We start from the raw sequence: 11,959 nt of genomic DNA on the forward strand, positions 1-11,959 counted from the left end.
GTTTGACACGTTGCTACTTGGTGTCCCAACTCCTATGCAAGAATTGTCTTTTCCATTTGTTTCATGAACTTGATAATGCCGTCAACAGCTTGAGATATCCTCATTAAAAATAGTAAATGATTAAGTTTTTGTTGAAAGCACACCTTATGACAAACACAATTACACATCAATGAACTGAAGTGTTTAAATTAATGACAGAAAGAACCTTTCTTGCTAGCAAAACATTGAACTTTTACACCAAATCTTGCTACAGCCCATTTATAATACCCAATTTATGCTACAAATAAGTGTTCCAGTGCACGTGATAAAGCCCAACCTTAAAGCTGTCAAAAGAGCAAACACCAAAATCTCACTGCTTACAGTGCAGGCAGTTTGCCTGATTTCAATGGTAGAAGTTTAGTTTTAGATTGCTTTAAAGTATATAGTACCTAATAAATGTTTCATGATCATTTCAGTGAAATCCTTTTATTCATTTAACAGTGACATTTACATTACACAAACCATAAAATATTTTCAAAAATCAATTGCAGCAATTACATTTTAATATATAATGTCAAAAAACCTCATCAGATCCTTAAATATTAGTAATTTACATTTAAATTCCTATTTTATTAAGCAGGTTGCGCAGAGATCAGTATCTGTAAAAGTGTAGCAGTCTTCAGGGAATACCACAAGACCTTGTCCTCATCTCATTGCCCACAATCTGCTCATCTTGTTTATCTTGTTAGAAGTGGGATGATAAATGGTATGCTTGTTCCACAGATACAACTGCAAAACATGAACATAATTTACTAAAAGTTATGTTGATGAACACACTTAATGTCAAAGGAATTCAACTAATTTGGGTTAGTTCACCAAAAATTTAAACTCTGATTGAATGAAAATTCTGATTTATTGCCCTTCATCTTAACATCTGTAATGAAACAGATGAATGAACATCCTGTTCATTGTGCATCACAAGCATATTTGAGCTTCTGTTTACCATATTTGATGTTTGATATTTGATGTGCTCTATGTATTACTGTATGTCAATCTATATTTATATGCAAATAAATTATTCTGTAGAGACATATGCTATGAAGAAAAGACCAAGTTATTTGGTTCAGATGGATTTCTTATGTCCTTTTTAGGGATGGGCTTTTTCCGCAAATATCACATTCGAATATTTGTTTATTTAAATTAAGTTTAATATATAATAATATTCGAATGTTCGACTATCCGTGCACACCCCTAGTCCTTTTGTACAAAGGGAGCTATCCCTTTAGGAACAGAAAAACTGTTTAGTAAATGTAGACTGCAAAAAATGCAAACAAATCCCATACTAGCAAAACTAAATGAAGTCTTAGCCAAATGTAAATTGTTAGTAAGCAACGTGAAATTAAGCTTTTAAAATAAATTAAAATCTGCACATTTGATATGCTTCTGAAAGACTTACCTAAAATAGTCATACAGGTCATTCATACACCATATATCTTTGAATCTGCAACCTCCATTGTTGCCACAAAGTAAACCGCAACGAAGATTATTCACCTGAAGGAACAAGACAAAAGCAGCAATATATTTTCACTGAAAATGGACAGATGCAATAAAACTTGTAATTTTCCTCTAATTTTCTTGTGGACATTTTTCATCACTTATGTTAACCTAAGAATTTTAAGGGCAAGATTTACTAAAGACAAATTAGTGAGCGCAATTCAGAAAAAGCAATGATGGGAGTGGAAAGTTCAGGTGGTGACATACTGACAAAGCGCAAATTAAAAGACACCCACACATCTCATTTCCATAATGACCGACGCAATCTAACAAGAGCAGTGAGTACTTGCGTAAGGTTACAAACAAGCAGAGACCATTCTAATTAGTTGCAGCTAATCTGCTAACAACACACGTAAAGTTTGTTTGTAATCTGACAAAAGTCTCTACCTGCCCATCAAGTGTTGTCCCGTGCCGCACTCTGTTGCGTTGGGTCCTGCGATCGTGCAGGTCTCTTCTCAGAAGGTGATTGTTATACTGTTTTGATCAAGGCTCTGGACTCTGAGCATAACTTGTTTATCTGCAACAAACATTTTTTTTATATAAATGTTAAATGCACTGGAAGTGGCAAATAGCTTTGGTTTTATAGCTTTTGCTCATATAGCAGTACTGTTAAATATAATACAGTACTTTTGAATTCATTATTGAATGTTGTGCATAATGAAATTAAATCACAGAAAATCATGCTATTAATTGTGATTAAAATTTGAATCGTTGTCCAGAACTTGTATGTATGTACACACACACACGCACACACACACACACACACACACACACACACACACACACACACACACATATAGTGATAGAGAAAAAGATTGATTAAATATTAAATGTGTGAACTGTTGTAAAACATAATTAACTGCTAGCAGTTCCACTTGTACTCTGCAGGTGCTGTAGCTGGTGTTCTGACACACTGTAAATCCACTGACAACTTTTCACGGTCTTGATAAAATTTGGTAGCTAAAATCTTTGAAGGGACTCCCATGAGCACAGAATCATGACAAATGTTGATCATTGTGGACCAACATGACCATTCATACTGTGGTCACAATGCATAACATCTGACCTGTATCGGATTTAGTACCACATATGGAAGTGGCACAAATCAGAATTAAAAAGATCTGGGCCCGTATTCATAAAGATTCTAAGAATCCTCTCAGAAAATTCTTAATTTAGTTGAAAAACTTTTACGTAGGAGTCTTTGGTTAAGAGCGATTCGGGACCGATCTGAGAGCAACCGAGTAAGGAAAAGACAAAAACTTTCATCTTAGTGAGGAGGCGGGGTTGACCCCGTTGCTATGTATGACACAATCTTTTGAAGACTGTGATTGGTTGTTTGTTCAAGAAGGAAAAAAAAAAAAAGAAAAAAAAAAAAAGTGATTTTAAGTATAGGGTCTACTCTAATTCTCCCTTTGAATTTACATGCGTAATTTTTCCTATTTGACCGTTCTCTCTCTCTCACACACACAGGCACATTATATGTTGGTATGTAAATACTTTATTTACCATGCTTTTAATTTCCTATAAGGCATTTTATTGGCTTAGAATGATAAAAATTGTTCCACTCTTTCCAATTACAGTGATTGCTGTCCTATTTAAGTGGCGGTTTGAATGTTGGTTTTACTGTATCAAACATGTAATCAAAACCAAGAAGGGCAAGAAAGCCAAACTGGACAGAGGAACAGTGTTTACTGTTAGCCCAGTTAGTGGATGAACACAAGGCCATTCTTAAAGGAAAAATCGGGCAGGGCGTCACAGCAAGGGACAAGAAGCAGACATGGGAGCGTATAGCACAAACTATTAATGGTTCATTCCCCCTGCTTGTGCGCACCTATAAGCCTGCTATATTCATAAATGCAGTTTTTTGAGCCTGCAAGGTGGGAATGTCCAGTGGAAACGAAATGAACTGCGACACAATAAGATGTTCTGAAAGTGCTGTAATTGTTTGTGTGATCACTCTGCTTACAGAAGGTTGTGACAGACCCAAATCATCACTATTGCATTGTCGCATTTTCCCAGTTGCCAAATATCGTAATGTAGTGATTACTTTCATTTCTGGCGCTATGGCATTTCTGCGCTGTGTCGGAGATGTTAGCAAGTCTCTAATAAGATCAGTCACAAACATGATCCCTGCACGATCTAATCTATAGCGTCTTATTAACTCACTGTCATCCATTGTCTGCAACACATTTCTTCTGCCTCTTTGTCTTTCTGCCATTTTTGATTCCTCTGCTAAAGAGCCTCTTAAGCCTCTTAAAAGTCCTCATCTGTGCTCCTAACAAGTTTGACCTTAAGACCTCTTTTAAGGGTTAAGATGCTTTTTTGAATTTCTTTTTTCTTTACTTGGATTTTTTCTTTAAATTTTAAGAGTAAATGCCCACATTTCTAAGAATTTTCTTAGAATTTTGTCACTAGGAGCTGCTTTTTGCATTAAGATTCTTTATGAATACGGGCCCAGATTCCATGTGATGTGTTGTTCACACTGACATGAGAAAAACAGATCTGAGTCACATGTGGTACAGTACTTACTGCAGAATTTTGCAGAGTTTCAGAACAACAGTGTTTCAGTCAAGGTGGTGCCTAGGGTAGTAGTTTCTAGAGAAGTGGAGTCAAAGGTAGTTCTTTCCCCCGAAGTGGTGGCCAGAATGGTACTTTCCACAAAAAGTGTGCCAAGGGTAGTACTTTCTGCAGAAGTGTTATTTTTCAGCCACTATGGATTCAAAAGCAGACAACATGCCAGACATAGATGTAGCAAAGATTTTTCCAGAAGTTGTCGTTACATGTGTGGATGCTTATAATACTATTACATTTGAATTAATTCTGATGTTTCTACAGTGATGACAAGTATAGGACTATCTGCAAAGGGGTGGCAAGGTTACTAGTGTGTACAAGTGTTAGTACATTAAGGAATCGGGTAGTAAATAGTTTACGTAGAAGTGGTACTCAGAGTAGGTGTTTCAACTGAAGTGGTTCCCAAGGTAGTAGTTTCTACAGGGTATTGTGTGTACAAGTGGTGGTACATTCTAAGGAATTGGTATCTGTCATAGTTGTTTTTATCACACAAGTGGTGCCAGTGATAATACTTTCTGCAATGGTGGAGCCAAGTGGCAGTTTGAGATGTGGTGCCCATAGTAGTTTCTGCAGGAGTTGTGCTTAGGGTAGTAGTTTCTTCAGAAGTAGTAGTAGTTTCTGCAGGGTAGTTTATGTACAAGTGGTGGTACATTCTAAGGAATTGGTATCGGTTATAGCGGTTTTTATCACACAAGTGGTGCAAATGATAGTGGTTTCTGCAGTAGTTTTGCAAATTGGCAGTTTGAGACATGGTGCCCGGAGTAGTAGTTTCTGCAGGAGTTGTACCAAGGGTAGTAGTTTCTGCAGGAATTGTGCCAAGGGTAGTAGTTTCTGCAGGGTAGTTTGTGTACAAGTGGTGGTACATCCTAAGGAATCTGTATCTATCATAGTTGTTTTTATCACACAAGTGGTGCCAATGATAGTGGTTTCTGCAGTAGTGGTGCCAAGTGGCAGTGTGAGACATTGTGCCAAGAGTAGTAGTTTCTGCAGGAGTTGTGCCAATGGTAGTAGTTTCTGCAGGAGTTATGCCAATGGTGGTAGTTTCTGCAGGAATTGTGCCAAGGGTAGTAGTTTCTGCAGGGTAGTTTGTGTACAAGTGGTGGTACATTCTAAGGAATCGGTATCTATCATAGTTGACTTTATCACACAAGTTGTGCCAATGATAGTGGTTTCTGCAGTAGTGGTGCCAAGTGGCAGTTTGAGACATGGTGCCCAGAGTAGTAGTTTCAGCAGGAATTACGTTAAGGGTAGTAGTTTCTGCAGGAGTTGTGCTGAGGGTAGTAGTTTCTGCAGGAGTTGTGCCAAGGATAGTACTTATTGCAGGAGTTGTGCCAGGATAGTGTGTGTACAAGTGGTGGTACATTCTAAGGAATCGGTATCGGTCATAGTTGCTTTTTTCACACAAGTGGTGCAAATGATAGTGGTTTCTGCAGTAGTTTTGCAAAGTGGCAGTTTGAGAAATGGTGCCCGGAGTAGTAGTTTCTGCAGGAGTTGTGCCAATGGTAGTAGTTTCTACAGGAATTGTGCCAAGGGTAGTAGTTTCTGCAGGGTAGTTTGTGTACAAGTGGTGGTACATTCTAAGGAATCGGTATCGGTCATAGTTGCTTTTTTCACACAAGTGGTGCAAATGATAGTGGTTTCTGCAGTAGTGGTGCCAAGTGGCAGTTTGAGACGTGGTGCCCGGAGTAGTAGTTTCTGCAGGAGTTGCGCCAAGGGTAGTGGTTATTGCAGGAGTTCTGCCAGGATAGTGTGTGTACAAGTGATGGTACATTCTAAGAAATTGGTATCTGTCATAGTTGCTTTTTTCACACAAGTGGTGCAAATGATAGTGGTTTCTGCAGTAGTGGTGCCAAGTGGCAGTTTGAGACGTGGTGCCCAGAGTAGTATTTTCTGCAGGAGTTGTGCCAAGAGTAGTAGTTTCTTCAGAAGTAGTTTCTACAGGGTAGTTTGTGTACAAGTGATGGTACATTCTAAGGAATCTGTATCTGTCATAGTTGCTTTTTTCACACAAGCGGTGCAAATGATAGTGGTTTCTGCAATAGTGGTGCCAAGTGGCAGTTAGAGACATTGTGCTATTAACAATATAGGTTATTCCAGGTGTAGATGCAGAGTTTGTTGTTTCGGCAGTTCTCATTTCAAATTTGGATGTTTCCAATACTACTTCCGTTGAACTAACTGAAGGTGTCGTTTCAACAGAATCAGTGCCAAGGGTAGTTTGAGACATTGTGCTTTCAACAGCAGATGTTATGCCAGGTGTAGTTACAATTGAGGTTGTGGTTTCTGCTAAAATGGTTTCAAGGTTACTAGTTTCTACATAAGTGGTGCCAAGGGTAATGGATTCTGCAGAAGTGGGTCCTGCAGAAGTGGTTGCCAGGACAGTAAATTCTACAGAAGTAATGCCAAGCGCAGTAGTTTCTGTAGCAGTGGGTCCTGCAGAAGTGGTTTCCAGAGTACTAGTTTCTACAGAAGCTGTGGTTAAGGTAGTCATTTCTGCAGAAGTTGTACCAAAGGTAGAAGTTTCCGCAGGAGTGGTGCCCAGAGTTGTAGATTCTACAGAAGTGGTGCCAAGGGAACTAGATTCTGCAGAAGTTGGGCCCAGGGTAGTAGTTTCTGCAGAAGCTGTGCCAAGGGAACTAGTTTCTGCAGAAGTTGGTCCTGCAGAAATTGTTTCCAGAGCAGTAGGTTCTACATAAGTGGTGCGAGGAGTAGTCGTTTCTGCAGTAGTGGGCCCTGCAGAAATGGTTTTAAGGGTAGTAATTTCTACAGAAGTGCTTCCAAAGGTATTCGCTTCTAAATAAGTTGTGCCAAGGGAGGTACTTTCTACAGGCATGAGTCCTACAGAAGTTTTGCCTAGGGTAGTAGTTTCTACAGAAGTGGTGCCAAGAGTAATAGGTTCTACAGAAGGGGTGCCCAGAGAGGTAGATTCGACAGAAGTTATGCCCAGGGTAGTTTCTGCAGAAGAGGTTTCAAGGGAAGCAGCTACTACAAAAATGGTGCCAAGGGTAGTAGTTTCAGCAGAACTTGTGCCCAGGGTAGTAGTTTCTACAGAAGTGGTGCTAAGGGTACTAGATTCTGCAGTACTGGGTCCTGCATATGTGATTTCAAGGTTAGTAGATTCAACAGAAATGGCGTCAAGGGTAGCACTTTCAACAGAAGTTGTGCTCAGGTTAGTAGTTTCTACAGAAGTTGTACCAAGGGTACTAGTTTCTGAAGTGATACCAATGGTAGTAGATTCAACAGAACTGGTGCCAAGGGTGGTACGTTCAGGAGAAATGGGTCCTGCAAAAGTGGTCCCCAGGGTAGTAGTTTCTACAGAAGTGGTGCCAAGGGTACTAGTTTCTGCAGTGGTTGTGCCCACGTTAGTAGTTTCTACATAGGTGGTACCAAGGGTACTAGTCTCTGCAGAAGTGGTAGCAAGGGTAGTAGAGTCAACAGAACTGGTGCCAAGGGTAGTACTTTCTGGAGAAATTGGTCCTGCAAAAGTGGTCCACAGGGTAGAAGTTTCTACAGAAGTGGTGCCAAGGGTACTAGTTTCTGCAGTGCTTATGCCAATGTTAGTAGTTTCTACAGAAGTGGTACCAAGGGTACTAGTTTCTGCGAAAGTGGTACCAAGGGTAGTGGATTCAACAGAAGTGGTGCCAAGGGTAGTACTTTCAGGAGAAATGGGTCCTGTAAAAGTGGCCCTTAGAGTAGTAGTTTCTACAGAAGTGGTGCCAAGGGTACTAGTTTCTGCAGTTATGCCCATGTTAGTAGTTTCTAAAGAAGTGGTGCCAAGGGTACTAGTTTCTGTAGAAGTGAGTCCTGCAGAAGTGGTTTCAAGGGAAGTCGTTTCAACAGAAATGGTGCCAAGGGTAGTACTTTCTGCAGAAGTTATGTCCAAGGTAGTGGTTTCTGCAGAAGTGGTGCGAAGGGTACTAGCTTCTGCAGAAGTTGTGCCAAAGATAGTAGTTGCTACAGAAGTTGTAACCAGTGTAGGAATTCCTGCAGAAATGGTACCCAGACTGGTAGATTCTACAGAAGTGGTTTCCAGAGTTGTAGATTCTTCAGAAGTGGTGGCAAGGGTTCTAGTTGCAGAAGTAATTTCCAGAGTTGAAGATTCTACAGAAGTAATTTTTAGGGTAGTATTTTCTACAGTGGTGGCGAGCGTAGTTATTTCTACAGAAGTGGTGGCGGGGGTAGTTATTTCTGCAGAAGTGGTGGCGAGGGTAGTAATGTCTACAGACGTGGTGCCAAAGGTAGTAGTTTCTGAGGTAGTTGTGTCCAAGGTAGTAGTTTCTACAGAATCCGTGCCAATTGTACTAGCTTCTGCAGAAGTGGATCCTACAGATGTGGGTTTCAGGGAAGTACTGTCAAGGGTGGTAATTTCTGTAGAAGTGGTGTACAGAGTAGAAGATTCTACAAATGTGCCCAAGATATTGGTTTCTACAGAAGTGGTGCCAAGGATAGTACTTTCTGCAGAAGCAGTGTAAAGGGTAATACTTTCTGCAGATGTGGTGGCAAGGGTAGTATTCTCTGCAGTTGTGGTGCCAAAAGTACTAGTTTCTGCAGAAGTGAGTCCTTCAGAAGTGGTTTCAATTGTAGTCGTTTCTGCAGAAGGGTTGCTAAGGGTAATAGTTTCAACAGAAGTTGTGCCATGGTTAGAAGCTTCTGCGGTGCCTTCCAGGGTAATATATTCTACAGAAGTGATGCCAAGAGTAGTAGTTTCTGAGGTAGTTGTGCCCAGGGTAGTAGTTTCGGCAGAAGTGGGTCCTGCAGAAGTTGTGTCCAGGGTAGTAGTTTCATCAGAAGTGGCTCCAAGAATAATGGTGTCTTCTGAAATTGTTCCTGCAGAAGTAGTGCCCAGAGTAGCAGTTTCATCAGAGATGGTTCCATGGGTACTACTTTCTGCAGAACTGGGGCCAAAGGTAGTAGTTTCTACAGAAGGGGTGCCATGGGTAGTGGTTTCTGCAAAAGTGGTGGCCAGCATGGTTGTTTCTACAGAAAAGGTGCCAAGAGTAGTAGTTTCTGGAGAAGCTGTGTCCAGGGTAGTAGTTTTGATAGAAATGGTTTCATGGGTATCGGTTTCTGCAGAAATTGTGCCTAGGGTAGTAGTTTCTACAGAAGTGGTGCCAAGGGCTGTAGTTTTTGCAAAAGTTGTGCCCATGGTAGCATCTGCAGAAGTAGGTCCTGCAGTAGCAGTTTCAAGGGTAGTAGTTTCTACAGAAGTGGTGCCAAGGGCTGTAGTTTTTGCAGAAGTTGTGCCCATGGTAGCATCTGCAGAAGTAGGTCCTGCAGTAGCAGTTTCAAGGGTAGTAGTTTCTACAGAAGTAGTGCCCGGGATAGTAGTTTCTACAGAAGTGGTGCCCAGAGTTGTTGATTCTACAGTAGTAATGCCAAGGGTACTAATTTCTGCAGAAGTGGAAGATGCAGAAATGGTTTCCAGTTTAGTCATTTCTATAGAAGTACTTACAAAGGTAGTAGTTTCTGCAGAAATTGTGCCCAAGGTATTAGTTTCTACAGAAGTGGTGCCAAGGATACTAGTTTTTCCAGATGTAGTGCCAAGGGCAGAAGTTTCTGCAGAAATGGGACCTACAGAAGTGGTTTCAAGAACAGTAGTTTCTGCAGAAATTTTGCCCAGGGTAGTACTTTCTGCAGAAGTGGGTATTGCAGAAGTGATTTCAAAGGTAGTAGTCTCTGGAGAAGTGCTACCCAGAGTGGAAAATTCAACAGAAGTGGTGTTAAGGGTAGATGTTTCCACAGAAGTGGTAAGCAGGGTAGTAGTCTGCACAGAAAAGGTTCCAAAGGTACTAATAGCAGAAGTGCTGTCCAGAGTTGTAGATTCTACAGAAGTAGTGTCAAGGGTAGTAGTTTCTGCAGAATTTGTTCCCAGGGTAGTAGTTTCTACAGAAGTGGTGCCAAGTGTACTAGTGTTTGCAGATGTAGTGCCAAGGGTAGAAGTTTCTGCAGAAGTGGCGAGCAAGGTAGTTTCTACAGAACTGGAACCTAAAGAAGTGGTTTCTGCAGAAGTGGTACCCAGAGTGGTAGACTCAACAGAAGTGGTTTCCAGGGTAGTAGATTCTGCAGAAGTGGGTCCTGCAAAAATGGTTTCAAATGTAGTATTTTCTGCAGAAATGTATTCCAGGGTAATAGTTTCTGCAGAATTGGGTCTTGCAGAAGTGGTTTCCAGGGTAGTAGCTTCTATAGAAGTAGTGTAAATGGTAGTAGATTTTGCATAAGTGGGTCCTGTAGATGTGGTTTTCAGGAGAGTAGTTTCTGCAGAAGTGGTGCCCAGACTGGTAGACTCAACAGAAGTGGTGGCAACGGTAGTAGATTCTACAGAAGTGGTGTCAAGGCTAGTTGTTTCTGCAGAAGTGTGTCCTGTAGAGGTGGTTTCAAGAGTGGTAGATTTAACAGAAGTGGTGCCCGGAGTTGTAGATTCCAATGTAGTAGAGGCAAGGGTAGTAGTTTCTACAAAAGTGGTGTCAAGGCTAGTTGTTTCTGCAGACGTGGGTCCTGCAGAAGATGTGCCTAGGGTAGTAGTTTCTACAGAAGTGGTGCCAAGGTAAATAGTTTCTGGAGAAGTTCTGCCAAGAGTAGTAGATTTTGCAGAAGTGGTGCCCAGAGTGTTAGATTTAACAGAAGTTGTGCCCAGGCTAGTTTCTGCAGAAGTGTTTCCTGCAGCCATGGTTTCCAGGAAAGTAGTTTCTACAGAAGTGGTGCCAAAGGTAGTAGTTTCTGCAGAAGTGGGACCAGCGGTTGTTCCCAGGGTAGTAGTTTGTACAGAAGTGGTGCCAAGCATAGTAGTTTCAGCAGAAGTGGATCCTGTAGAAGTGGATTCCAGGGTACTAGTGTCTACATAAGTTGTTCCAAAGGTACTCGTTTGTGCAGAAGTGGGACCTGCAGAAGATGTTCCCAGGGTAGTAGTTTGTACATAAGTGCTGTCTATGGTACTAGTTTCTACAAAATGAGTGCCAAGCATAGAAGATTCTGCAGAAGTGGTACCAAGAGTGGTAGATTTAACAGAAGTTGTGCGCAGGGTAGTTTCTGCAGAGGTTTTGCCCAGGTTAGTAGTATCTGCAAAAGTTGTGCTCATGGTAGTAGTTTCTACAGAAGTGGTGCCAAGACTAGTAATTCCTGCAGACGTGGGTCTTGTAGAAGTGGTGTCCAGAGTAGTAGATTCTACAGAAGTCATTTCAAGGGTAGTAGTTTCTGCTGAAGTGGTGCCAAGGTAAATAGTTTCTGGAGAAGTTCTGCCAAGGGTAGTAGATTTTGCAGAAGTGGTGCCCAGAGTGGTAGATTTAACAGAAGTTGTGCCCAGGCTAGTTTCTGCAGAAGTGTTTCCTGCAGCCATGGTTTCCAGGAAAGTAGTTTCTACAGAAGTGGTGCCAAAGGTAGTAGTTTCTGCAGAAGTGAGACCAGCGGTTGTTCCCAGGGTAGTAGTTTGTACAGAAGTGGTGCCAAGCATAGTAGTTTCAGCAGAAGTGGATCCTGTAGAAGTGGATTCCAGGGTACTAGTGTCTACATAAGTTGTTCCAAAGGTACTAGTTTCTGCAGAAGTGGGACCTGCAGAAGATGTTCCCAGGGTAGTAGTTTGTACATAAGTGCTGTCTATGGTACTAGTTTCTACAAAATGAGTGCCAAGCATAGAAGATTCTGCAGAAGTGGTACCAAGAGTGGTAGATTTAACAGAAGTTGTGCCCAGGGTAGTTTCTGCAGAGGTTTTGCCCAGGTTAGTAGTTTCTGCAAAAGTTGTGCTCATGGTAGTAGTTTCTACAGAAGTAGTGCCAAGACTAGTAATTTCTGCAGAAGTGGGTCTTGTAGAAGTGGTGTCCAGAGTAGTAGATTCTACAGAAGTCATTTCAAGGGTAGTAGTTTC

At 41.3% G+C, this 11,959-nt stretch overlaps 1 protein-coding gene and 1 long non-coding RNA gene across 2 annotated transcripts; both read right to left on the reverse strand.

Moving 5' to 3' along the window:
* Positions 1 to 738: 738 nt before the first annotated feature.
* On the reverse strand, positions 739 to 4,672 carry LOC132120969 (uncharacterized). Its single transcript, XR_009426192.1, has 4 exons — positions 4,063 to 4,672; positions 1,921 to 2,050; positions 1,436 to 1,530; positions 739 to 768 (listed from the first exon to the last, which is right to left on the reverse strand). It is a non-coding gene; the product is annotated as an uncharacterized LOC132120969 (long non-coding RNA).
* A 14-nt stretch (positions 4,673 to 4,686) lies between these two features.
* Positions 4,687 to 11,434, reverse strand: LOC132120932 (mucin-2-like). The gene is made up of 4 exons (XM_059530152.1): positions 10,410 to 11,434; positions 8,783 to 10,379; positions 4,891 to 5,118; positions 4,687 to 4,722 (listed from the first exon to the last, which is right to left on the reverse strand). The coding sequence occupies exons 1-4, from the start codon at positions 11,432 to 11,434 to the stop codon at positions 4,687 to 4,689; spliced, it is 2,886 nt and encodes a 961-aa protein (XP_059386135.1).
* Positions 11,435 to 11,959: the final 525 nt, after the last annotated feature.

Source organism: Carassius carassius, chromosome 39 (genome assembly GCF_963082965.1).
Source record: "Carassius carassius chromosome 39, fCarCar2.1, whole genome shotgun sequence".
Lineage (NCBI taxonomy): Eukaryota > Metazoa > Chordata > Actinopteri > Cypriniformes > Cyprinidae > Carassius > Carassius carassius.